The sequence below is a fragment of the Diutina rugosa genome (assembly GCF_008704595.1).
Source record: "Diutina rugosa strain CBS 613 chromosome Unknown scaffold1_size794362, whole genome shotgun sequence".
Taxonomy (NCBI): Eukaryota; Fungi; Ascomycota; class Pichiomycetes; order Serinales; family Debaryomycetaceae; genus Diutina; species Diutina rugosa.
This window is the reverse complement of record NW_022995155.1, coordinates 314,916-341,157: the sequence shown is the minus strand read 5'-3', so window position 1 is coordinate 341,157 and position 26,242 is coordinate 314,916. Positions and strand designations below refer to the sequence as shown.

Genomic DNA, 26,242 nt, shown 5'->3' with positions numbered 1-26,242 from the left:
CGAAGTTGACGTTGCCAAGGTCCCAGAAGTCGAAAAAAGCCTCGATACAACTCTCCCGAAGATGAAGACATCACTTAGTCCCTTTGGCAAAATGCTATTGGCTGTGTTCTGACCTTGCGTTATCGCGTTTTCCCATACATCTGCACCTTTTTACCACCTCGCCATATTTGACTTCTGCAGCAACTGGCGTTGCATACGAGACGGTTTCGGGTTTTCAGAAGTATAAGGAAGGTGTTAGATCAAGGAAAAGTTGTCATTTTGGTGTTGCTATCAATATGACAACTATAACACTAATATTGTAGCTTCTTTTTGGTAGAGTCCTCCAAAACGTCGTCATACTATCCAGGGAGGTTGAGACATCGTTCCAAACACTTTGACTCGGTTGACTACAACACGGCGGTTCGGACGTATAACTCCACAAGAACCCCAGATTTACCAGGAACCGTTCTCCACTCTCTTCAGATGGATAGTGGGGTGGTTCCCCGCCCCAACTTGCTGTACCTGAAGAACCGCGAATGCCGCATCATCGCAATACTGAACACTTTAACTTACCATGGTTCCGCGGTTTCCATTATCATATGTCACATATTAGTGATAGCGGCTCCAGAGATAGCGTATCGAACAGATGATGAAGTTTGATGGACAGATCGGAGCATGCTAACGGCGTTCGGAGCCTGCTCGCTTCGTTGAAGAATAGCCGATCGCTAACCCCGCTCACATAGACGTCCCCGGCTATCGACGGAGAATTCACTAAAAGTCCGACCTAAATCAGCGGGGAGGGCAATTCAAAATCTTATTTCGAATTTAAGGAGTTTATGAAGAGCCCCGAGATGAAGCACTAGTTGAGTAAAAAGATAAGGTCTTACACCGCCTGTAAAAGTGCTCAAGGTACATTCTACACATTCAGGAGTGATAGCAAATTGATGAACAAAGGACAACATACATTGTTGCGATACCCCTTCTAAGAAACTGGTTAACAATACAGACAATTTGTTGCTTTTTAATGTGTCTGTCGTGTAGCGTACTGATCCGATAATTTTGTGCTCCCTATAACCAACAATGGCTTCTCGCTGGTTTGTCTTCATAATAATGTTCGTAGAAACTGCAATGGGGGCTCCTCATACAAAACACTGCACAGCTATGAGTTGCAAATAACTGATAATGCAGTCTTCGTAATTGAGGTTCGCATTCTATTGATATGTGAAGATTTTGATCCCACTTACATTTTTTTCCTCGAAGAAGGCTGTACGTCAACGCTCATCTGTCGCGACGCGTCTGTTATGGAACGGCGGGTGGCGTTACTTCCGGAAGGTATCAAAGGTGAATACACTCAGACCAATCTTCCCTTGTCATCAAATCTCACTTTAAGAAAGCCATATCTCATTCACAGTGCCGACCAACAAGTCTACGAGCTCAAGCTTGTTGACGGAACTGGACCGTATGAGCCTCACCTGCGTCCCCAACTCAAAGCGGGAGGATCCATCACTAGTTGGATAGTGGATTCTTCCAAAGTGGGGTTTACTCTTGAGTCGGGATCCATGTTGGTTGCAACGAAGTTCTCAACAATGTTCCTATTACTCCTGATTTTGTATAAGGAGAATTTGAACAAGTTCATGGCTAAAGAGGATTTGATCGACATGATTGAGCCGAAATACGGTGACTGGGTGACAAAAATTCCATTGGAACTCGATTATGTTTGCGATATAACAGACGTCGGCGGTGAGACGTACTACAAGTTCTCTGTGGAAAAATCAAAAAACATTCTTTGGAACCGCATTAATCGCCTAGCCGATCATTTCAGAAAGACACCAGACCAACAAATACTTGCATTCCTTTCCACCAAATTCAATGATGTTACCATCGAAACTCCACAGGAAGTCAAAGATGCAGCGATCACGTTATATGCGTATGAACTTGTCTTGAATCTGTATTGTCTCCCAGAGTTCAAAGAAAAGGAGATGACCCATGATTTCCTGATAGTCACGAATCACCTTGAACTAATCAAGTCAACTCAAAAGAGTCGCGAAGTTTCCGACAAAGCGCTAGAAGAAATCGCTTCCACAAACAGTCGACTCAATAGCGCAGCTACTAAGCGTAAAGCACAACCTACGAAAGTGAAGGCATCAAAGGCAGCTAAGGTCGTGAAGGGCAAAGGGGCTCTTGATAGCTTTTTCAGGCCAGCATAGATTTTTATATACAAAATACTTGACACATTCGTGCACATCAGTGCTTAAACTTTCTCAGCTTGACGCTGTTCGTTGGCCTTGGTTTGCTTATAAATAGACATCCCAGAAGCCATCAATCCGCCCAAATCACCCAAATTTTGAGGGATGACCACGGTGTTAGTTTCTTTAGCCAACTTGCCGAACTCCTTGATATATTCTTGAGCCACTTGAAGTTGAACAGCATTTTCACCACCAGGTGAGTTTTGGATAGCATCGGCAACCCGGCGAATACCTTCAGCAGTAGCCTTCAGCTTCAAAAGGATTTGCTCAGCTTCCCCCTTGGCACTGTTGATCTGTTGCTCTCTCAAAGCCTCCGAAGCCAAAATGACTGACTGCTTCTCACCTTCTGAGATATTGATTTTGGCTTGTCTTTGCCCTTCAGACTCCAAGATTTCAGCCCGCTTGCTCCGCTCGGCGCTCACTTGACGATGCATAGCATCAAGAACATTTTGCGGGGGATGAATATCTCTGATTTCATAACGCAAACATTCAACCCCCCAATTATCACGAGCAGCATCATTGATAACATGGTTGATGTTATTGTTCAAAGACTGTCTCTCTTTGAGAACCAGATCCAAAGTCATAGAGCCGATTTCAGATCTCATAGTAGTTTGAGCAAGTTGGGAGATAGCAAACTTGAAATCCTCAACGCCATATGAAGCCTTATACGGATCAATCACTTTAATGTAAAGAATACCGTCGAGCTCAAGAGACACATTATCCAGAGTGATAGCATTTTGCGACGGAATTTCGATGGCACTTTCCTTGAGGGATTGGACATAGGTGATTTTATCAATGAAAGGCATGAGAATGGCCAAACCAGGGTCTAATATACGATGGAATTTACCCATTCGTTCGACAATCCAGGCATTCTGCTGGGGAACAAACTTGACAATGGTGTTGGCGGGCAACAGCTCCCTCTGGAAAAACAGAACAGGGGCCCCGTTGGCACCAGGAATGAAAGAACGGATTGCCATAAGCCGTCCTGCCATTTGGCGGTTCATGATCATGGCCGTACGGCCACGAAGAGTAGAGCTCAACATTGTTGGATTTCAATGTTCAAAAAATAATCTCGATTCGCAGTGGCGTGAATAGTGGCAATAATGGAATCCAGTGGAACACAAGTTGCCGTAAGCTGATGAAAGAGAAGTATGGTATCAACAATCAATGAAGTTTTGAGCAGCATGACGTTTGAGATGGATTCTTTGAATTTCGACGATGAAATTTAATTAGGCAATCTGCGGAAGTAAATTCCGAACTTAACAAAGAAGGTAACGATTCAAATCTAAACAGAGTAAGACCACTCAATAGAGTAATTATTCTAGTAGAATGGGTTACAGTTCATTCCAGGTAGATCCTGTGCAGATTGAAACTGGCATGGTCGAAAATACCCACCACTTCGCAAATAGTGAGTCTAAGTGAAGCTTTAAGCCATAATACTGAAACCACACGTATTGACATCAGTTTTTGATTAACCAAATTCTGTTCCTATTGAAAGTTTGGTATTTAGCGTCTTAGTCGCCTTTTATAGAATACGCTCTCAAGCATCGCGACATGTCATCTCGCCGAGTTCAAATCCCATCGTCAACACAACACATCACCCTCGAGGCGCTCAAACAGGGATTACGGATTGATCTCAAAAACCAGAATCGCAAGCTTGATGAGATCCGTAAGCCTGTGATTCATCTCAGCGATGAGTTCGGGTATGTGGAGGTTGCCTGGGGCGAGACCAAGGCTGCTATTAGAGTTAGCGCAAAGATTGCCAAACCTTACGAAGAACGACCATTTGAAGGGACATTCCAAATTAATTGTGAAATATCACTGATGGCCTGGGCCAACTTCGAGAACAATTCTAGCAAAAGCGCCCAGGAAATCATCACGCTGAGGCTCATCGAAAAAGCCATCAAACGTCTGAACTCGCTTGATTTGGAATCATTGTGTATTATTGCCGGCGAGAAAGTTTGGGCAATCACTGTTGACATCAACTTCCTCAATTATGATGGTGGTCTAATCGATCTGGGGTGTTTTGGGGTGATGTTGGCTCTTCAGCATTTTCGGAAACCGGATGTTACAATCAGGGGGTTGGAAGTGGAAGTTCACAATGACAGGCCAGTACCGCTCTCTATCCTTCATATTCCCATTTGTGTTCTGTATCTGTTCTTCAATCGCCATTCTGATGATATGACTGTGAACATTAAAGGTGACGAGAATGATGAGATTTGCATTGTTGATGCCAGTAAAGAGGAAGAACTCTTGGCCCAAGGCCAATTCGTTGTGACACTTAACAAGAACCGTGAACTTGTGCAAGTTTCAAAGAATGGAGGCTTGCCAATTGATGCCGGTCAATTGGTACAATTGTGTCTCACAAGCACAAGAATTGTCGATGAGTTAACGAACTTAATGCAAGCGGAGCTTGAACTGTGGGAGTTGAAGCGCTACAAGACTGAGCGTCTCGATTTGTTACAGGGTATTGCAACGCGTACAGAAAATGAACTTGAACTTGGGAGAGATACTGCGGAATTTCAAACTGAGCCGACAGTAGGGGCAAAATCTTTGCCAGTTGAGTAGATATGTGATACATCGGGTGTCAGTCGAGTGGGAGTTTAAGCAGGACCAATAAATCAATTAACTCTTCAAATTCTAACTGTATATTTTCTCCATGATTTCAATTTGAGTCGGTTATGATTTCTTCTTTGAGATGCGGGGGAAGATAAGGTAGGTTACCAATTAGGGTGTAAATTCCACAAATTCCGCGCCGCCCATCGTACAATTCAAATTATTATATAACGTGGATGATGTGATGAGAAAACAAATCAATCAAGTATGCTGCCATCCACCGACACGACCAACGATTGGAAAATTCTTGCTGCTGCAAAGAAGGCCTCGGTTGATGCCACAATTCCGGGAGAGTGGAGACTCCCAGCTGAAGTAATCGCTGAATACAATGATGAAACCAAACACCAATCGGTTATGGATGTGGCTACTAAGTTTCTCTCCAAACAAGAGCTTGAAATCACGTCTTATGACCACTCTTATCAACTTCTTGAAAAGATCCACCTGGGAGAGTACTCTGCCCTCAGCGTTTTCAAAGCGTTTGCACACCGTTCGGCGATTGCTGGTCAATTGACCAACTGTTGTACAGAGTACATGTTTGAATTGGGTGAACGTATTGCAAATGATTTGGATGCCTACTTCAAGGAACATGGAAAACCCAAAGGTCCTTTACACGGGTTACCCATATCCCTAAAGGAGACTTTCAATGTGGACGGGTACGACTCATGTGTGGGCTTGGTTGTGAATATTGGTAACAAGAATAAGTTAGTCCAATCTGCCACTGTTGACATGCTTTTGGAGCAAGGTGTATTATTCTACGTGAAAACAAACCATCCCATGACCATGATGAGCGCCGACTCGGAAAACAACATTTACGGGCGTACCCTCAACCCCTTGAATACAGCTTGGTCAGCTGGCGGTTCTTCTGGCGGTGAAGGATCCCTCGTTGCTCAACATGGCTCGATGATAGGTGTGGGCACTGATATTGGTGGCTCTGTGAGATTTCCTGCTCATCATCAAAATCTCTACGGTTTCAAGCCTTCCGCTGATCGAGTTCCCTACAAAAACAAAATGGCGTCGGGAGAACCCAACTTCTTGGGCTTCAAGCCCGCCGTTGGTCCAATCACTCGTTGTGTAGAGGATTTAGATGTGTTCATGAGAGCGATCTTAGAGCATAAGCCGTGGACATTTGACAGTGGAGTTTATCCTATGGGCTATCAGCCGGTTGAACTTCCCCAAAAATTGAAAGTTGGGGTTATCTTAGCCGAAGCTGGTGGTGAAGACGTTGAGGTTGACAAAGATGTGCAAGACATGGTCCTGTCGGCTGCCACTAGATTGAAAGAGGCTGGTCATGATGTAGTATTCTGCGAGAACTACCCCTCTTTCCAGGAATCTTGGGACATTTCTGTCGGCATTTTTAACATCAAAGTGAAGGGGTTGGTGAGCGCGATTGATAAGGCCAATCAAGCTGGTGAGCCTGTGATCAAATCGGTCACCAACTCGAAGTTTTTGTATAACTGGGGCTACACCACCACCGAAAAAGCGGTCGAGCTTAGAGCTGGGTTGGTTAAGAAATTCTCTGAATGGGAAGACTACTTCCAAGCCAATAATCTTGATGTGTTATTGTTGCCTTTAGCAAAGCAAAAGAAATACGAGCATGACACCTTCGGCACCTCGCCTTACTCCACCACCTGGAACTTGATTGATTTCCCTGCCGCGGTTATTCCCCACCAAGATGGCTGTGTCCAATTCGTTGGTCCGAAATTGATGGATGAAAAGTTGTTGGCGGTGTTGAATGTGGCTGATAAGGCGATCAATTGAAATATGTTGGATAAATACGGATTAGTACATATAACAATCGACATATAATAAACAGATTGTAACTTACACTGAACATGTGTGCAGTTTTGAGAAGATACTGCAATTCTAAAGCTTTGAACGAATCACGCAAATAGCTACATTGAAGGTATGCAAAAATCTAAATCAGTTTATTAAAGCTTGGCTTCAACTGCGATCAGGCCAGCGTCCAGGGAAGCAGCCAATCTTTGTTTTCTAGCGGGGTTCTTGTTAATGATATCAACCAAATAATTGAGACGTACCAGAGACGCCCCGTGAGGCCCTTGACCCGAGAGGTTCAACTTTTGCTGAATGATATCCTCGAGGAAGTCTGCAATGACGTTCAAATCCTTAGGTTCAAGCATCTCGACAAAAGCCTTAGTCTTAGCCTTGTTCTTGAAAATTTTGAGAAGATTCAAGTGGAACAAGAAATACAAGTCAGACATCAAGTATTGCTTGTTGATCAGTTCCAAAGGCTGTTGATCTCTGTTCGTTTTGATCACATATTTGAGCAAATTCTTCGTTGTGGGGTACTTGATTTCATCTTCATCAACAGGTAAATTGGGCTTTTTAGGCTTAGTTTCCATGATCAACTCAGTGTCATCCTTGGGATTGTATGTCATCAACAGGCGAATAAGGTTCACATACAGCTGCATAAATGGTTTCGAGAGGTTTCCCACTCCTTCGAGATAAGACCGGTCAACAATCTTATACAAGCCATTCTCATCACGAATAATGCCCTCATCTTGAAGATCTTGTAAAATAAAAGAAAGTTGCAGTCGGGGGCTGAAGTCGTAATCAAACAAAAATTCAATTTTAAGCAAGCCAGTGAGAATATAGTTAAGTCTGTTGATATCCGTGTAGGTCAATTCCTGGCTTGTTGACGTTAAAATTGCCGCCACAAGGCTCCGAGCAATTACCAAGTGCACGGACAAATTCTTGTAGTACAACAATTCAATAGGATTTGTAATGCGAATCACTTTTGTCGTCTCATTGACCGAAACCATGCGGAAGAAAAGCTTGATGCACTCGATGGTTAAATCCTCAAGCTGCTTGTCACTGTATTGCTGCAACTCCTTGAGAAGAGAGTTGTTGATAGGGTGTCCGTCAACCTCACGGGACAAAAGTGTGATAACCTTTTTAAGAGTCGGCAAAAATTCATCAATCTTGAAAAAGCGCTCTTGGTCTTTTGCCCCCTTACCCTCATAGTTACGGTAGTAATAGATTTGTAACGCCATGCCAACAATGGCGACAGGCGGAAGGTATGATGTGTTGTTGACTTCATGCAAAACTTTGAATCCGAGTTTCTTGAGACTGGGCTCATCAGCGAACGAGTAATCATCATTCTCGATAAATTCAGACAAATAAAATCTTTCACCGAGCTTCACAAACAATTTACCAGTCAATTCAGTTTCGGAGTTATCAATAAACCCAAACTTGTCGCGAACCTCAACAACTTCAGTAGGTCCACCACGCAAATTCTTGAGACCGTTGGTAACGATCCCCATGAAAGATTCCTTCTTTTTGTCTTTCCCAATCAACTCGTTTAAGTAACCGTCGGTTTCGTAGATACGCTCGTATGTGATCAGCACAGGTTGAAACAATAAATCGAATTTTTCGTTTTTTTCTTCGTGACGTTGTTTGAGATAAATTTGTACCAAAGATTTGAGGATCCCGTACTTCGGTAAAAGAAGCTTGCCATCACGAGATCTGGTACCTTCAATGAAAACTTCAAGAGCAATTTTATTCTTGAGAATGTACTCAATAACATTATTCAAATTGCGCTCAGTGTACAACTCTTGATTGAAACTGCGAGGAATAAAAATGGCACCAAGGTTTTTGAGAATTCTTCCGAACACAGCCACGTTCAAATTCTCCCCAGCAATAACAGTCGGGATGCTCATGTGGAAACGCACCAACAAAATGTGCATAATCATGTAGTCAACATGACTCTGATGGTTTGGCAAATAAATCACGGACATTGGGTTAGCCATGTACTGCTTGAGTAAGCCCTCAAAATCAGCACGCGAAACCCAGATGCCTCTCGGGAACATCTTTTGGAAAACTTTCATCGTGGTAACGTAAGAGATTCTCAACCATGATAAAGATTCAAATGTGGGCAAGTTCTTTTCATTTTGAGCCAGATAATACTTGACCATGAAGTCCTTCACTTTAGCGAAACGGTCGTTGAAATCTTTCGGTTCAATCAACTTCATGTTGAGCTCTTGTTTGACTAACAGATATACGAGCTCGTTGAGTTTTTCGTCCTTGGTTTCCAATTGATTTTTCATGTAGTTCTTGAAATCATTGTGGAACTTCTTGTTATCGTACTTTGAAAGACCAAATTTATACTCAGTCTCATAGTAGATTTTGTCAGTGTCGATCCCACCAAAGAACCTGACAAAATGTTCAATCATACCAATCAGCTTCGCCACTTTTTCATTGTTTGCCAAATCAGGTACAATCGTATCGACATCGTCAGTAGGCAAAGGAAACGTGAGATCGATGTAGGGCTTCTCGAACGCACCGTCCAAGATATTGACGTCAAACTCAACCATGCCTTGGTCTCTAGTTGCCTGCAACCGCGAATTTTGCAACTCTCGGAACCCTCTTCCTATTTATCTCAGTTAGGTAACTTGGATCCCCGCGAGCCGCATACTCATGTACAGGAGCTTTGAAGTTGTTGGGTTTCCATAGTGAGGCTTTTAGATCGATATGGACTCATCTCCTAACCTTCCACATGCTTCAAAGAATATAGAAATGAAAAGAATTCAAATGACAAAGGGCTTGCTCATCTCTCAGTGGCCGATATAAGTATCGTCAGAAGAGCAATCGTTGTATTGGTACGAAAAAAGGAATTGTGGGGTGCGAGTAGCCGGGGATGACTATGGCCGTAGTAGTCTGCTTCAAGAGAAGACAAATTCTTTAATTCCACCAAAAAGGCAAGCAGAAAAGCTTTAAGAGTCCAGTGAGGCTTCATTTAAACTCTTACATAATTCCCTTCAAATCTAAATCATCCGAGAACATTCTATGAAGTTCTTCCCATACTATACCCTCTCGAATTTACTGACTGCTTGGAATTACTTAGCCGCCTCAACCTTGTGATAGTCTCACTTGGTCAACATTTTGTCCCGGGCGCCTGTGATTATTGCAACTCTCCGCAGATGAAGTCGAATCCGGCAAAGAAACTTTAATATTTAATTCACATCCCAAGTAAACGTGGGTCATTTACCAGGATGGTTTAAAGTTATTGTGTTGCCTCAATTTCAACTTGCACTGGTAAGTTAATACCGTAAATGGCTATCTGTCGCATTGTTCCTCATCAGGAAGTCACTTTGTGTTAATCTACGATGACCTTCTATGTACAACAGTGCACCAAATCTGTTTTGTAGATTTCAACTCTGACCCCACCGTTTCAATTATGAGCCTCTGTACGGTATATCAGTTGAGCATAGCTTCCCTAGATTTCACAAGACGCTTCGTCGCTTAGATTACGAAAGCACTTTGTCAGCAACCAACGTCGCACCTACAGTTACATCACCGCAATATGACGGGGTTCTCTCCACAAATTGCCATGTCACAAATTACGGAGATGAAACGTGTCACCGAGTGTGGACATGAAATGATCAAAAGCCTTTACCTGTGGCTAAAAAGCGGGTTTGTGTTTGGTTATCGTAAACTGGATTGTTGGGTATTTTAACTGGTAATTACCGTACCCCATATTTGGAGTTGTCACATGAAGATAAAATGTGCCATTGCCCCTAACCGACCCCGCTTGCCGAATGTGTCTATGGGGGTTGAAGACATTGAAGAAGACAAGCCGAAGACCGATAACGCCATTCACATGACGATGGTTTTGCGTACTCAAACTTCTACTGAGCCTCGGCGTACATTGTTGCTCTTGGCTTCAATCAATTCTGCCAATATGTCTCGGCTATAACCTCGGGCTATCTTGTGCACAGCGTGCTGAAATCACATGACGCTCGACGCAGCTGAAAAACTGCCCCACCCCCTCAATTCACGAATACTCAACTATATAAAGTACGCTTACCCAGAGTTTGACTTTTACTCAACCAAATCATTTACATCAATAATGTCTGTCAACGTCCCCGGTTTCTCTTCGTCTCCCTTCTTTGAATTGTTGGAAGGTGGCCTCAAGGACGAACCTACCAAGAAGCAAGCCATCAAGGGTGTCAAGGCTATCATTGTCATTACCTTGAAGAACAAGGACAACAAGGAACAATCGTGGGTCTTGGACTTGAAGAACGACGGTACCGTCGCCACTGTCGACAAGGTGCCCAAGAACGACGTTCAATTGCTCTTGGCTGACGAAGACTTCGTCAAGTTGGCTGAAGGTACTGCCAACGGCCAAAAGTTGTTCATGAACGGTAAGCTCAAGTTGAAGGGTAACATGATGAAGGCCACCGCCATTGAAGGTGTCTTCAAGAAGTTGGACCCTAGACCTAAGTTGTAAGCTAGCTTTACGAATTTCAATTTACGAATATATGCACGCTGGTAAATGCCTTATCACTTGTAGAGTTTATAGTACTATTTGCAACACGACCATTCTTGACGACCGTGATAATCCAATTGCTCATCTAATTTGTCAAGTGGGTCGATGGTAACGATCTTATCAGGGTTTAAGATTCTCCGTTTATCAAGACCAATCTTGAGGGCCCGCATAAATCCAACCGCCAGTTCGCCGTACTCAAGTGGTAAATATTTGCGCTTACCAATGCCAACGCCGTGTTCGCCTGTGCACGTCCCACCATATTTGATCGCACGCTCCACCATACGATCGACTGCTGCGGCACACTTGCCGTAGTCATTCAGATTGTACACGATTAAAAAGTGACAGTTCCCATCACCGATGTGACCCATGACGGAAAACTTGTTTTTAAAGTCGACGTTCAAGTCGGCATTAGTTTCGTCAATCACCTGCGCAAGCCTGGAGATTGGCACAGCAATATCGGTGGTCCACACCTGAACATCGTTGGGATCTTCGAGTACTACTTTACCATACTCAATAGTCGACCAAAGGCCTTGACGCCGAGCCAGCCACAATAATTGATTTTCCTCTTCACTCGTCGAAATTTCCCACTCGATTAAATTGTTCTGCTGCGCAATGTTTTGAATGATTCGAGCTTGTTCCTTGATATTGTCTTCAGAGTGACCACCAATTTTGAACAATAAAGTCGGCTTCTCATCGAACTTACGTTCCACACTTCCTGATTCATTAACGAACATTACCATTTCTTCATTCAAAATTTCGATAGCATTAGGATGAAGACCCAGTTTGCCGATTACATTCAGCGCAGTAGAGGCAGCGTCTTTGATTGTAGGGAAGCTTGCAATCGACACATACTCAATCTTAGGGCGGACGTGAAGCTTAAGTGTAATTTCTGTGACGAGTCCGAGTGTACCTTCAGCTCCAATAAATAGATGAGTCAAATCATATCCAGCACTGGATTTGCGAGGTCTTTGCTTAGTTCGAATAATCTGGCCATCAGCCAAAACAACTGTCATACTAACAACCGCTTCTTTCATCGTTCCATAACGATAAGCGTTGGTACCCAGAGCCAGTGTGCTCACCATTCCACCGATGGCAGCACCAACCCCAGGATCCGGTCCAAACATGAGGTGGCTACCGTCAGGGTGGTCCAAGAGATAATCATCGAGCTCTTTCCATCCAACTCCTGGTTGTACCACTACATCCAAATCTTCTGGGTGAAAAGCTATAATGTCCGCCATATTCTTTGTGAACAGGATTGCTACCGAGTGAGGACCTCTAGTGTGCATCATTTGACCCTCCAACAGAGTAAGACCCAGAGATGCAACTACAGGAACTCGGTACTTGAAGGCAATCTTCAAAAGCTCTGAGACTTCTTCAGTCGATGATGGATAAATGACAACCAGGGGTTTTTGCTTCGATGGATCAGGAGGATGATGGGTAGCGAAGAACAGATCATTGTGGGCAACAAGCTCTGCTTCGCTGCGACTCACATTATCCTTACCAACAATGGCAGCCATCTGCGCCACTGCTGTTTCAAAATCAGCAGCATTGGCATACACAGGCGAAGTCAAGTCATTGACATCAAAGCTCAGCTTGTCCTCTTTTCCGTTGACGATCGGTTGAGGTGTACTTTTGTATGTATGAGCGTAAGCCCCGACCCCAGTAAAGATAGCCGCGGTTAAGGCATAGCCAATCCAAGAGGTCTTCGGGGTCGATTGCGGTGCTTTCGTGGCAAACCGACGCAATTGCTTCGCCCAGGTCGCTCGAAACATCTACTCGTCGGTGACATGATGTGGAGAGCGTTTAGATCCCCCGCAGCTTTGTGCAGGTATGGGGTATTAACATCCGCTCGCGGGCTTATTTGCGTTAATAAGCAGTTCGTCAGGAGACGGCTTTTATAAACAGCAGTACATCAAAGCCAAGTAATCGTCAATTCCACGTAGAAATCTGCAATAACACAACGTCTCTGGTGATAACTATATTTCAATAGATCAGATGATTAGGCTCACATCTCAAAATAGATCATCAACGTGTGACCACGAATCGTTAGACTCCGATGATTTTACCTAACTACGACATTGCATTTGATAGACACCTCGAAGCCAGACTTGATTTAAATACGAATGGGTCTTCAGCATGGTGGAAGATGTACCGTTGGTGGATTGGTAGTCCGTTGACTCCGTACGGAATCTCATCGCGGAACTCATTCCGCTCGCACGGAATTACTCCACATTTCGGGATTAACCCACTCATTGGGTAAATGATCCCGTCGAGGTTGGGAATATATAATGCCTGACAGGTACCACCTTCTACTTAAACATGCTGCCTTCTATCAACACCCCTGAATGGAAAACTGTCGCTGATGCTAAGAGAGCACTGGTGCTTGCTGAGATTCCTGAAGAATGGAGACTCTCTAACGATGTCATTGAAAAATACAACGATCCCACCAAGCATCAACTGGTGATGGATGTCCCCAAGCAATACTTAACTGCCGAAGAGCTTGAAATTACCGAACACGACGACTCTCAACAGCTTTTGTCAAAGATTCATGCCGGCCAATACACCTCGCTTCAAGTGTACCGTGCCTTCGCCCACAGAGTCGCCATCGCCGCTCAATTGCTTAACTGTTGCACCGAAATTATGTTCGAATTCGGTGAAAAGACTGCCAAGGAATTGGATGCCTACTTCCAACAACACGGCAAGCCTAAGGGGCCCTTCCATGGGTTGCCCATCTCAGTGAAGGACTGTTTCAATGTTAAGGGCTACGATTCCGTCGTCGGGATGGTCTGTCACGTTGGGAACAAGGACGAATTGGTTCAGTCGGCTTGGGTCGACCTTTTGTTGGATCAAGGTGCCATTATTTATGTCAAGTCTAATGTCCCCATGTCGATGATGTCGAGTGACTCCGAAAACAACGTCAATGGAAAGACTCTCAATCCGTTGGGTACGGACTGGTCCTCGGGTGGTTCTTCTGGTGGTGAAGGTGCTATCGTCGCCTTTAAGGGTGCTATGATTGGTGTAGGTACCGACATTGCTGGCTCTATTCGATTCCCTGCCGCCAACCAAGAACTCTTTGGGTTCAAGCCTTCATCCGACAGATTACCCTACAAAAACCAAAAAGCTGGTGGTAACCCCAACTTCATGGGTTTCAAGCCTGTCGCTGGTCCTCTTGCCAGATCGGCCAATGACATCGAATTTTTCATGAAGACTGTGTTAGACGCAAAACCTTGGGTTTACGACCCCGTGGTGTTGCCTTTCGGCTACCAAAAGGTGGAAGTCCCCGAAAAGTTGAACATTGGTGTCATTCTCAAGGAAGAAGGAGACTCTAAGGATCTCGCTGTAGACCAAGATGTTCAAGACATGGTCCAATCTGCCGCTAACAAGTTGCAAGCTGCCGGCCACAACGTGAAGACTGCTACCAACCACCCTTCGTTTGCTGGCAAGTGGGACTTTGGTACCGAGTTTTTTGAAATTAAGGTCAAGGGTGTTATTACTGCTCTTGATAAGATCAAAGCGAGCGGTGAACCTATTATCCCTTCGTTGGGCTACATGAACTTGGACCCCCCTTTCACTCCTATTGAAGAGATTGTCAGACTCAAGAAAGAATTGGTGATTTTGTACCTGCAATGGCAAGACTACTTCCAAGAACAACAAATCGACATGTTGTTGATGCCTCTTACCAGGCAAAAGAAGTGGAAGCACGACGAGTTCTTGCACCAAGAGTCGCCTTACTCGATCACTTGGAATGAAGTTGACTTTGCTGCTGCCGTTGTGCCCCACGATGGCGGGTGTGTGCAACTTGTATGCCCCCGGTTAATGGAAGAAAAGTTAGTGCTGATGATCAAGCAAGTTGATGCTGCCATCAACTGAACGGGGTTTCAAAGCTTAAACGCAAATCATACATAGATAGCATTGGTGTACTCATATTAAAAGCTTAATTTAAAACTGAGGCAACTGAGAGTGATCCAATTTTCATTGTGATCAAGCTTCACTGTAAAACGTTTAATGCCGATAGATTTGAAACAATGCTTTTTTAAAAAGAAAATTTTGTATTGAAAAACAAATGGTGACTTGAACCCTGGGATTGCGACCGTTGCCCTATTGTCTTTAGTTTAGCCTCGTTAATTATCCGGCCACATCCGTGTAAATACAAAGTAAACAACATAGACTAAGTAACTATCATTGACCTTACTTCGCAGTGCAATATCAGATATCTGTAGGGCTCGGTAGTGTCCGGGGTAGTTGCAGTTATTTCGCAACCGCACGCGTAATGGTACCGCCACACCAAACTTTTTCGGGCTTTGAGTTAAATACACTTAACATTAACAAAATTGTCCAGAGACACAAATAGGTTACTGAATTAGATGCTGTCAACGATATACCTCCAACCATCCTTAGGCAAACCCCGGGTTCTGGTGAAAAATCGTGCATATAACCATAGCATCACTGCACGTGACATCAGCACCACCCCAATAAATAGGCTATGATCAGCATGTGGACGACCTCCCTCGCAAAATGGCTCCTCACGCTGCTGGCGACAATCCTGCCGCGTCCAAGGCGAGCCTGATCCAGGTGCACAATACGGCCACTGCTTTTGTGGTGTCCCAGTCGCCGTTCGGTGCTATCACCGACCCTTTGGCTGTGAAGGGCGATGCCTACACTACGCCCAACACGTTGATCAACCAGGCCATCTATGCTGTGGCGCTGAAGATCTTCTCCTACGCGACTCCTGCTCACCCTAACGCTGTTGACGCTCACATCAACGCGTGGTCGCAACAGTTTGCCCGGGCCAACTCGTTTGGAGTGGTCCCCTTCTACCACCAACTTCAGGTGAGACTGGGGGCTCTGAACGCGATCTTGGGTTACTTCGCTAAGCGTGGCACCCACGGCCAACCGGTGCTGGCGGTGGCGGCTGGGCTGGCGTTGACGTACATGCAACCGGCTCTCCAACAAGCCAGCGGCACTGCCCTCCCCTTGGCGCTTCAAGTTTCAGCTTTGGACGTCGATGCTGAGCTGGGTGCACTTGTGCTGAACTACGTGGCTCCTCTCGCCGCTGCTCGGGCGCTTGGGTACCCCGTTGTCACGCCTGTCAACGCTCACCTGGCCCAAGAAATTCAACACTTGACGGTGTTCAACCACTTCCTCGCTGCCGCTACCGGTAGACCTTCGGTCCACTTGTTTGACGGTCCTAACTTTGTCAAGAGCAACACCAAGTTTGAGAAGATCTTGGCCGTTCCTGAATTGGCGCTGTTGTACCAAGACTTGTTGACTCTCGGCGGCCTGTTGCAAGGCGACGATGCCGTGGTACAAGGTATCGCTCACTTGAACAAGTTGGCACACACCAACTACACTCCGTTTGAGTACTCTGGTCCCACAGCCCCGTCGTCTGTGGTGGTGGTGTACGGATCCCATGAATCGACTCAAGTGGCCGGGGTTCTCGCCACTCACGAACTGATTGGTGTGATCAAGGTGCGTGTTCCTTTACCCTTCCTTCAACAACAATTTGCCGATGCTCTCCCCAAACTGGCGAAGAAGGTGGTGGTGTTGCTGCCTCCCGGCTCCGCCCTCAAGGCCGACGTCACGCAATCGCTCTTTTTGACTGGTCGTTACCACGGCGTGGTGATTTCGGATTTCGTCTACCCTCAATCGCAAGTGTGGACTCCCGTGACCGTGGCTAAGACCCTTGAAGCTGCGCTTCAAGTGTCGCCGGAACTGGTGTTGCCCCTGGTGGTCCCCGCCGCCGTCGACCAAGAGATCACCGCCAACACTTCTCCCGTCGGTAACTACGTGTTGTGGGGTAGCGACCGTGGGTTGCTTGTGCAGACTGCCGACCGTCTCGGCCTCTCGTTGCAGCTTGACTCTTCGAAGCAAGTGCTGTTGCGTACAACGTTCGACAACGGCGTTGCTGGTGGTTCTTTCCAAGGTCAACTTTCGTCGCAACCGGTGGGTGCCGTCCCCGTGCTGGTGGACGCAGCTGACGTCGTCCTTGTCGACGATGCTCTGGTGTTGCTGAGCTACGACGTTATTGCTACTGCTAAGCCTGGTGCCACCATCATTGTTGGTATCAACAAGAAGACCGAAGTTACCGCCTGGGTGGAAAAGTTGCCTGCTGACTTCAAGAAGGCGGTGGTGGCCAACCACAACAAGTTGGTGGCGGTTGACTTCACTCAAGTCGAGGAGCTTGACAAGCTCGATGACTCCACTAAGGGTTCGTCGGCCGACTTCTTGGTCCAATTGGCGTTCTGGCGGGCTGCGTTGCCCGAATTGAACGGGTTCATTGTCAACAAGTTGTTGCAAGCCAACGGCAAAGGATTTGAATTGTTAGCAGTAGTGTTGGACAAGTTCATCTCTAGAGTCGACGAAATTAACGCCTTGATCGACGTGCCTCTGCTGCCTGAATGGTTCCAAGAGGAAGAACCCAAGGTAGAGGAAGAGGAAAAGAAGGAAGGGGAACTGCCGGAAGAGGAAGCTGGTGAAGAAGCCATCACTCCCGAACTTCCGTTCTTCCCCACGGAAACTTCGTTGTTCTCTAATCCTCGTGACGCTCCGGAAACCGAAGGCGAAGAAGTGTTCACTTCTTCGGCGCTGGCGGCTGCTAAGCGTCTTGTGTTCTCGGAAGCTTATGATGCTAAGCAAGAGTTGCGCCCTGACTTGCCTGTGAAGAACTTTGTCGTCAAGGTCCAAGAAAATCGCAGACTCACTCCCAACGAGTACTCGCGTAACATTTTCCATATCGAATTTGACACCACCGGTACCGACCTCAAGTACGAAATTGGTGAGGCTCTTGGTGTTCACGGTCGCAACCCTGCCGATGAAGTTGAAAAGTTCCTCGAATTCTACGGCGTTGACCCCAACTCGGTGGTTGAAGTGACTCATCGTGACGACCCTCTGCTTGTGGAAGTGCGGTCGGCTCGTCAAGCGCTCACTGAAAACGTCGACTTTTTGGGTAAACCGCCTAAGCGGTTTTACGAACTGTTGGCTCCTTTCGCTACCAACCAAAAGCAGCAAGCTCATCTTGAAAAGCTTGCCTCGGCTGAAGGTGCGGCTGAGCTCAAGAAGCGGGCCGACGTTGACTTTGTTACTTACTGGGACTTGCTTGAAGAGTTCGACTCCGCGCGGCCTCTGTTTGCTGACTTGGTGAAGATCATCGCTCCTTTGAAGCGGAGAGAATATTCTATTGCTCTGTCGCAAAAGATTCACCCTAATGCCGTGCACTTGTTGATTGTAGTTGTTGACTGGGTTGATCCTAAGGGCAGAAACCGCTGGGGTCAATGTTCTAAGTACTTGCTGGACCTTGCCGTTGGTTCGGAAGTGGTTGTGCTGGTGAAGCCTTCGGTGATGAAGTTGCCTCCTCTCACCACCCAACCGATTGTCATGTCGGGTTTGGGTACTGGTTTGGCTCCGTTCAAGGCGTTCATCGAAGAAAAGGTTTGGCAACAACAACAAGGTCACGAAATTGGTGAAATTTACCTCTACATGGGTTCGCGTCACAAGAAGGAGGAATACTTGTATGGTGAATTATGGGAAGCCTATAAGGATGCTGGTCTTTTGACTCACATCGGGGCGGCGTTCTCTCGTGATCAACCGCAAAAGATCTATATTCAAGACAAGATCCGTGACACTATTGAGGATTTGACCGACGCCATTGTCGCCAAAAATGGTTCTTTCTACTTGTGTGGTCCTACCTGGCCCGTGCCCGATATCACCGCCTGTCTCGAAGATATTGTTAGAAATGGTGCCAAGCGTGAAGGCAAGGAAATTAAGGATGTTGCCAAGGTGGTAGAAGACATGAAGGAAGAAGGCAGATACATCTTGGAGGTGTACTAGGTAGCTTTTACTACTATAGAAATGAATTGTTAGACCTTTTGCAGCGATGTAGTGAACCTACCATCGATGCAGTATAAAAATTATCACAATATTACAATTCTCGACCCGAGACTTACACGCATTGTTTTATCCAGTGTGGCTAACAATGCCAAATCCGATTACACACGGCTAATAAAAGCCACACTCTGTGATGAGTCATAAAATAGCTAAATCAAAGGAGGTGTTTATTCTGGAGGCGGTGCTACTGTAGCTATTGTTGGACACAGGCGATCACCGATAAAGCAATTTCCAATTGAGATAGGCGGAGCCTAATCGGTCACCGCGTAGCTATTACCTAATACAACTGAGTCATGTGGCGAGGGGGGCAAGCAACACATGCCCCGAGCACGCTGAAAAGTTTCGAAATAACGCGCTGACCGTTAGATTGCAAGTATCCTTCACATTGTGTGAAGTTAGGGTGAATTACCTTGGCCGCCTCTTATCTAATAGATGGTTGCGTAGACGATCAGATAGGGCCTCAAGGTAGCCGCGGAGCGAGATCGCTAGTAATTGCCTCCGCGCCACCACATGACGAGGTGGGGGTAATATAGGGGAAAGCGGCTTCAGGGGAAGATTTACGGAGCCCCCACGGCGGGTAGGAGAATTTTTGGGCAGGCTACTGAGGTGAGTCATGATTTTACTGCCTATAATCAACAGCGCCGCCAACCGTGGCGTTGCCAGTTGAGCCCCGTCGCGCATAGACCCTGACGTGGTTACACACCCCCGGCGCATTCCGCCTAGTTCGGGTGCGATCTCGTTGCCACCTCAATAGCGCGTCACCCACATGGAGGGGAAGTGGGCGACGTTAAACCCGAGGGCGCGTGCATACTGAGGAGAATATCCAATCAACACTGGCTGGAACCCCACTCTAAAACTGTGTAGTTCTGACCCGCGTATTCGGAGTGGGGTGGAGTCACTTGCGTCACCGAGCCCGAACAGGAAACAAAGTGTGGAGACGTCAGTGGTGAAAAATACGCAGCAAGTAAACATGGTTTATCCGTCGAGCAACCAACGGTTGGCCGAGGGCTCACGGCGGGTTAATTCCCGAGAGTCCATTGCTTGTGCTAGAGATTTGGGTGATAGCAGTTGACACTGGCGCGAGTCCGAATTTGGCCCCCCGAGCACAGGAGTTGCCAATTCGACCGCATTTATCGGCAATTTTATTTTTACTTCATCGTGGCCAATTTGAACGAGGTGTCATTCATGTGACTGTTCTGCACACAAACGGGTCCCACCGGGGCAAAAGGTCACTACTGCATAAACTGCAGCACCACCCTCCCCCTCCTGTCTTTAAAATATAAAAGTGAAATTTCACCGACAATTTGTCATCCGCAACCACTCACCACTTGTCCACAAAGTTCAATCAGACCTCGACTGCTGGAACCGTTTACCCAAACCCAATTCCTATAACACCCCCGACGTGTCCCGTCTGACCACGTTGTTATCCTCGGAATTATCACTCGGCTATTCCACTCTGGCTAGCCGCAATTGATTCACCCTCCACCGACAAAGAGAAAATATACCAAACAATTCCAAGACCAATGAGTCTGCCCCCTCGCAAACTTTTAAGTACATCCTCGCCAGAAGGCATTCATGTGGCGCTGCAAATCACACCCACGCGTCTTGCTAACTTGCTCATTCGGAAGGGCCCCCTCCCTATTCGCCACATCACGGCGCTGTTGGCAGTTGAAGTGCCCTGCTTTGACATGTTATCCCTTTCGAAGCAGCGTCGTTTGATCATGGCGGCAATGGAGCAAGAAGACCCCGTCAATAACGTTGTGTTCGAGAAGATCGGTTGGGGCCAGTGGGCCGTACGCAAAGCTGATCTGGACTTTATTGTTAGCGAAGGCACGGAGCCCCAAGAGAATAGCGAAAATCCGTTGGCCCCCCCAGCTAAGGTCAACGTTGCCGACTTGCGCAATCAAAAGCTTGGTTGGACGAAAAAGAAAGTCGGAACTACTAAGCGAGAAGCGAAGAACCCTCGCCGAACTCTGATCACGGTGGCACTGCGCAACCTCCACAACACCACTGTGCCCGGTGAGCGCATCCCTGGTGATGACGGCGCTGCCCACCCAATGATGACGCGCTCAAAAACCGCTCGTACCGAAGTGGCCATTGCTAGTGATCTGGAACTGCTGGAAGAATCGGAAGACGAAGAGGTATTTCCATTTGATCTGGATGTACCTGTGAAATTCGCCAACCGTGTTCCCATCAAGGTGGTTCTGCCTCCAATGGATCAAATGGGGTACCGGCGGTGGTCTCACTCCCTGGCGATGCTGCGGCCTCAACTTGCTCCGTTGCGTCAGCATTTGTTAACTAACCGCCTGCGGCTCAACTCGATGGATGCCCTTGAAAACTACGTGGCGCTGCTGGCTCAGCTGCTGACGATTCTGGTCACTCTGCTGACAGCACTGCTCCCTTATGGTTCGCCGCCAGCGTGGCTGGCACAAGGTCTGCCTTATGGTAACTACACTGCTAGTGCTGGAGCCAGCCCCGCTCCCGAACCCGCCCTAGGACGCTCCCGCCGAAAGTCACTGTTCAACGAGTCGCATGTGCGGCTGACATTGGGCCTGGTGCCCAAGAGCCACCCGGTGCAGTTAGCACCCATTGGTACTCCTCAAACAAACCAACCGTTGCCTCACCTACTGGTAGCGATGCTGGGCCTGGTCGAGCCTGGTCTGGACACCGACGAAGAAGATTGGGCAACGATTGGTGCGGAAACGTTGAGACAAACTACCAGCGGCCGCGTCACGAAGAAGAAGCGCCACCTGATCCTGGGGCGTCGGCCGCTGCGGGTGGCTACGGCTAAAGTCGATGATTTAAACGACGACGAGAAGCTGGCGGCCATGGCTTTAGTCGAGTTGATGCACTAGAATCTCTACAAACGAAAACAACTTATTTGTACTATTATTAGAGCCAGGAGCTCACAACAATCTACACATTAACTAGCGATTCCGTAGCATTTCCGATCAGGTCAGTTTTGTAACCATAACTACCGCAGCCCAAACTAGCTCTGATACGAGTGGCTTGCTGCTAAGAGTGTTTCTGATCACGAATTCTGGTTGTTTTGCCTTTGGTTAAGATATTGACCTAATACTTGCTTTGTGATCGAAAATCACCGATAACCCCGCACCCCATACAAGAGAGTAGGTTTGGTGACGACGGTGATCATACGAACCAGCGACCCGGCAACCACTCCCTGAATTTGAGTGGATCCCCTTAAAAACCTTCAATATTTTTGGGTTGTAATGGGGAGGTCAAGCCGTAGTGCATGTTTGACGAGTCACCAACTCCCTAATATTTTATCAGGTGAAGGCCACTGCGACGAATACGTCAACAATAGATATCTACGTGGTTAAGATACTAGCGACACACTGGAAACGGGGCGAGACGTGTTTTGAGAGTGAAATTCACATTTGCCAATAAAGCATAGGCGCAATCGCGACACAGAGTCTGTCTATTATAGTCTCCACCTTCTCTATAAGCGCTGATGGGTGGAAGAAGGATGTAGGAAGACGTTTAAGTCAAACGATCGAAGCAAATAGGACTTGACGCCACATAATTTTACGGAAATGCAGACATGAGGCCAGACCCAGAACACGAGTTCCAGTTAAAATCTAATTTCATGAACCAAGAATGCAATAGCTTATCAAAAAACTTGCGTCAATGAGCACCACCACAACTTAAAGAAGATGGGCAACACACGAGTGAGAGATCTCCACTTGATGTTTGAACCAACCGATTTGATGTGACGTAAGTGGCGATATCGAGCTAGTGCGACTACCGACCACCAGTCCCCAAACATGTCCGCTAAGCAACCGTTGCCGCCATTCAACCCGTCACGGTTGAAGACCCTGTTAAAGATGGCAATCCTGCGAGCTCAATTTGTTCAAGAGAAGAAGCTGGCACTTGCCAAGCAACAACGCCGGCAGTTGGCAGATTTGTTGAACCAGGGCAAGGAACAGAGTGCCACCATCCGCGTGGAAAACATCATTCGAGAGGACATATACATCGAGCTTTTGGAGTACATTGAGTTATATTGCGAATTGTTGTTGGCACGAATTTCCTTAATTGTGGATCCCGAATTGACCGAATGTGATTCGAACATCAAGGAAGCAGTGGCGCTGGTGATTTACCTGGCTTCTCATTCAGAACTCAAGGAAGTCACTCAGATACGAGATCAGTTAATTGCTAAGTACGGTGTTGACTTTGGCAAACATGCTCTAGATAATGTTGACAACATCGTACCTGAGAAAGTCGTCAATCGTTGCAACGTTCCTGTACCCAAAGAGGAATTGGTGACATTGTACCTTTGCGAGATTGCTAGGGCTTACAATGCCCCTTATTCAAATCTCCCCAAGGAGGAATCTGTGGATGCTAGCGATAACGGTGCCGATGAAGATGGAGACAATGGTGGGTCAAATGAGATCCCAATTGCTGCTACTGAGGGTCTGGTTCCTCAGCCGTCTAACGATTTTGATGCTTTGAAAGCCAGATTCGCTGCCCTTAAAAGAACTTGATTTCTCGTAAACCACAACAAAAACTATACAGCGTATTGAAGCGAAATCCTACATCACTCTTGATAGTTAGAAAGCCCAGGCATAATGAAAAGCTGCTATGGTTACCGTGATGTACTTTGGAGACGTGGGATGGTAGTGCTCCCCTATCTTATAAAACGTAGTCGACATTGCGTTCCAGTAGGTCCTGATAACAAAAGGAATTAGCACATGTTATTGTCATGTGTAACTCGAATGAAGACGTTTAATATCAATTTGCATTTTTCACTTGTATAATGGAGGCATCACCTGAATTTTGATGGCATTTCCCATCTTTCGCAGCAGTATGATGGTGCTGAGCCCGTCCCCGCATTGTAAACAAACGACACATCAATTGACGGTATGAGTCGAGCAGCGATTCTATCTGACCGCCAGAAGACCGAGCTTAATAAAGCTGTGCTACAGTACATTGAGCCATTCATTACGGCATCTCAATTTGAACAAATCAGATCAGCGCTCACGCCTTTGAATGACGACCCTATTATCCAAAACTTCCTAGAAAAAAAATGGGGCACGGTGGGAAGATTACAGCATGAAAATTTGAAGCTCAGAACGGAGAATGAGCAACTTAGGAAGGTGGTGCTAAGCCAAACTCTGCCTGATCAATTGGAGATGCTGAAAGATAAAATTAACTGGCTCCCTCAAATCAGATCGAAAAAGTTTGATACCGTCAATGCTCAAGTGGTGAATCTGGTAGTCATCCATCCCTATCGAGCCCAGATTAGTGCTGGCTGCGCAGATGGTACCTTGATTGTCTGGAATTTGGTCGATGATGAATCGAATGTGCCCCACAAAATCATCAAAGCTCACACAACTGCAATCAATTGCTTGATGTGGTCAAGGACACCAATACAGTTTTTTAAAAAACCTAAAACGTCAGTGATAGCACTGTGCAGCTCCGACCTCCTTATCAAGATTTGGGATGGGGACACTTTCACAGAACTTCGTTCACTTGAAGGCCATAAACATATAGTTCTGCTGGTAGCCTGGCTGAAACTGCGACCAGAAACATTGTATCTGGTCCTGAAAGATAATACCATTAGAATTTGGGATGTGGTAAATGGAACACATCGAGAGATTACGGGTCATCTGGATTGGGTTCGAGCTATTGACGTCGCTTCAGCGGATGAAAACTGGCAGAGCCCATTAGGTCTGGGACCTTCTCTGAAATTTGGTGATTTCATATTGACATCGTCCAATGATGGACTGGTCCGTTTGACACACGCAAAGCTGGCAACGGCCGTAGCTCAAGCTCTCGGTCATAATCACGTCGTTGAAACTGTAAAGTTTCTTCCAAAGCTTTCGAATTCGTATATTGACAAATTTCTCGAGGACAACATCAATTTGTTTCCCGACTTACCGACCGAGTTGATTTCTTCAGCCGTCTTTTGCGAGGAGCTCGGTTATAAATATTGCATCTCAGGGGGACGGGACAACTCAATAAAACTCTGGCTTCTACCTCCGCCTGAAATTGTACCTGACGGTTCTCTCAAGAAGTCAAGGATGAACAATTCACGAGCTTGGTTGATCGCCGAATTGAACGAGCATTCTCTGTGGGTAAAATGCTTGAGCATTCACCCACTGGGTCGGTTTTTTTTTAGTGGGTCCGACGATAAACTGATTAAAATCTGGGACTTAGCGGGTCTAAAGTCAGACGGTAAGATAAATTGTGTTCGAACCTTGATCGGCCACGAAAATTTTGTGAATTCAGTTGATTTTGCACGAGTTGATGTTGAATTGGAGCAGGTTGAGGCTGAAAATATTACAGAGGCAAATATTTTATCGCATATTGAGGAGAAGTTGAGAAAATTACTCGTTCTGGCTGGACTGGACAATCTAGTATACTTATGGAAGTAATATCTTATCCCTGGAGGATTGGTATAATTTCTGTTCGATGTCTGCAATGCCGGCATGTTTATTCAACAAACGCATTACATAGAATGTACGTCACAGATATTGATATGATCATTGATGATTCCAATCACCTCTAAGGATATGGTTCAGTGTATAACATTGTCATAGTAAATCTTATCAACACTTCCACCACGCATAGAATACAACACGTTCTCAGCAAAACGTTTTTGCGATCTCACCAACACGTTGGCAGCATCCTTGTTGAGAGGGTCATTAGGGTTCGGTTCGGAGAATAAAAAGTTCAAACCTATAATGACTGAGTTAAGATTGAGTGCCGGCAGCCATTCATTACGTAGAATGTTGAGGCATACGTTACCATCGATGTCAATGTTGGGATGATATATGCGATTCAAGCACTTGATCTTGGGAGCTTCAATGGGAAAGTTTTGTGAGATTTCAACGCTAAAGTCGAAGGTACCGCCAACGTAGTACCCTTGTTGGGGCTTAAGATGAAGTTTGAAGTGGAATAAGTCCAGCGGATCAGCAAACTCGGTGGCAATCGATGGTGGGAGATCAAGCTCGGTAATGTCCTTCTGTAAACGAAGTTGAGCAGCTGGGACTTTGGTAGCAGCGTCCAGCGCCCCCAGAGCAGCTTGCTCCTGCCGTTGTTTTTGAAGTTGGCGGATTTTTAGCATGGTGTCTGGCTGTGATAGATTACGCGGCGCGAGTTTAAGCTTCTCTACGCACCTCACTAAATGACCCGATACAGGAGATGTGCTACATTTACATGTGGTATCGAAAAACTGGCACAGTTGAATAACTCAAAACATACTTGATGC

The 26,242-nt window shown here is 46.2% G+C and overlaps 13 protein-coding genes across 13 annotated transcripts; 9 read left to right on the top strand and 4 right to left on the bottom strand. All coding sequences in view use genetic code 12, as the record gives it.

Annotated features, from left to right (window-relative positions):
- Positions 1-1,280: 1,280 nt before the first annotated feature.
- DIURU_003459 (uncharacterized protein) lies at positions 1,281-2,186 on the top strand (the record flags this gene model as incomplete). Its single annotated transcript, XM_034156223.1, has 1 exon — positions 1,281-2,186. The coding sequence occupies one exon, from the start codon at positions 1,281-1,283 to the stop codon at positions 2,184-2,186; it is 906 nt and encodes a 301-aa protein (XP_034011712.1).
- A 44-nt stretch (positions 2,187-2,230) lies between these two features.
- On the bottom strand, positions 2,231-3,268 carry SLP2 (Slp2p; the record flags this gene model as incomplete). Its single annotated transcript, XM_034156222.1, has 1 exon — positions 2,231-3,268. One exon carries the CDS (start codon positions 3,266-3,268, stop codon positions 2,231-2,233), a length of 1,038 nt encoding a protein of 345 aa, XP_034011711.1.
- A 511-nt stretch (positions 3,269-3,779) lies between these two features.
- Positions 3,780-4,793, top strand: DIURU_003457 (exosome non-catalytic core subunit; the record flags this gene model as incomplete). Its single annotated transcript, XM_034156221.1, has 1 exon — positions 3,780-4,793. The coding sequence occupies one exon, from the start codon at positions 3,780-3,782 to the stop codon at positions 4,791-4,793; it is 1,014 nt and encodes a 337-aa protein (XP_034011710.1).
- A 255-nt stretch (positions 4,794-5,048) lies between these two features.
- Positions 5,049-6,599, top strand: DIURU_003456 (uncharacterized protein; the record flags this gene model as incomplete). The annotated part of the gene is made up of 1 exon (XM_034156220.1): positions 5,049-6,599. The coding sequence occupies one exon, from the start codon at positions 5,049-5,051 to the stop codon at positions 6,597-6,599; it is 1,551 nt and encodes a 516-aa protein (XP_034011709.1).
- Positions 6,600-6,769: 170 nt separating this feature from the next.
- On the bottom strand, positions 6,770-9,172 carry DIURU_003455 (uncharacterized protein; the record flags this gene model as incomplete). Its single annotated transcript, XM_034156219.1, has 1 exon — positions 6,770-9,172. One exon carries the CDS (start codon positions 9,170-9,172, stop codon positions 6,770-6,772), a length of 2,403 nt encoding a protein of 800 aa, XP_034011708.1.
- A 1,535-nt stretch (positions 9,173-10,707) lies between these two features.
- On the top strand, positions 10,708-11,088 carry DIURU_003454 (SCP2 sterol-binding domain-containing protein; the record flags this gene model as incomplete). The annotated part of the gene is made up of 1 exon (XM_034156218.1): positions 10,708-11,088. The coding sequence occupies one exon, from the start codon at positions 10,708-10,710 to the stop codon at positions 11,086-11,088; it is 381 nt and encodes a 126-aa protein (XP_034011707.1).
- A 74-nt stretch (positions 11,089-11,162) lies between these two features.
- DIURU_003453 (FAD-binding oxidoreductase) lies at positions 11,163-12,899 on the bottom strand (the record flags this gene model as incomplete). The annotated part of the gene is made up of 1 exon (XM_034156217.1): positions 11,163-12,899. One exon carries the CDS (start codon positions 12,897-12,899, stop codon positions 11,163-11,165), a length of 1,737 nt encoding a protein of 578 aa, XP_034011706.1.
- A 547-nt stretch (positions 12,900-13,446) lies between these two features.
- Positions 13,447-14,997, top strand: DIURU_003452 (uncharacterized protein; the record flags this gene model as incomplete). The annotated part of the gene is made up of 1 exon (XM_034156216.1): positions 13,447-14,997. One exon carries the CDS (start codon positions 13,447-13,449, stop codon positions 14,995-14,997), a length of 1,551 nt encoding a protein of 516 aa, XP_034011705.1.
- Positions 14,998-15,642: 645 nt separating this feature from the next.
- Positions 15,643-18,954, top strand: MET10 (sulfite reductase subunit alpha; the record flags this gene model as incomplete). The annotated part of the gene is made up of 1 exon (XM_034156215.1): positions 15,643-18,954. The coding sequence occupies one exon, from the start codon at positions 15,643-15,645 to the stop codon at positions 18,952-18,954; it is 3,312 nt and encodes a 1,103-aa protein (XP_034011704.1).
- Positions 18,955-20,534: 1,580 nt separating this feature from the next.
- STB3 (Stb3p) lies at positions 20,535-21,866 on the top strand (the record flags this gene model as incomplete). Its single annotated transcript, XM_034156214.1, has 1 exon — positions 20,535-21,866. The coding sequence occupies one exon, from the start codon at positions 20,535-20,537 to the stop codon at positions 21,864-21,866; it is 1,332 nt and encodes a 443-aa protein (XP_034011703.1).
- Positions 21,867-22,796: 930 nt separating this feature from the next.
- Positions 22,797-23,513, top strand: IST1 (Ist1p; the record flags this gene model as incomplete). Its single annotated transcript, XM_034156212.1, has 1 exon — positions 22,797-23,513. One exon carries the CDS (start codon positions 22,797-22,799, stop codon positions 23,511-23,513), a length of 717 nt encoding a protein of 238 aa, XP_034011702.1.
- Positions 23,514-23,891: 378 nt separating this feature from the next.
- On the top strand, positions 23,892-25,406 carry DIURU_003448 (uncharacterized protein; the record flags this gene model as incomplete). The annotated part of the gene is made up of 1 exon (XM_034156211.1): positions 23,892-25,406. The coding sequence occupies one exon, from the start codon at positions 23,892-23,894 to the stop codon at positions 25,404-25,406; it is 1,515 nt and encodes a 504-aa protein (XP_034011701.1).
- Positions 25,407-25,549: 143 nt separating this feature from the next.
- DIURU_003447 (NEDD8-conjugating protein) lies at positions 25,550-26,098 on the bottom strand (the record flags this gene model as incomplete). The annotated part of the gene is made up of 1 exon (XM_034156210.1): positions 25,550-26,098. One exon carries the CDS (start codon positions 26,096-26,098, stop codon positions 25,550-25,552), a length of 549 nt encoding a protein of 182 aa, XP_034011700.1.
- Between the last annotated feature and the right edge of the window lie 144 nt (positions 26,099-26,242).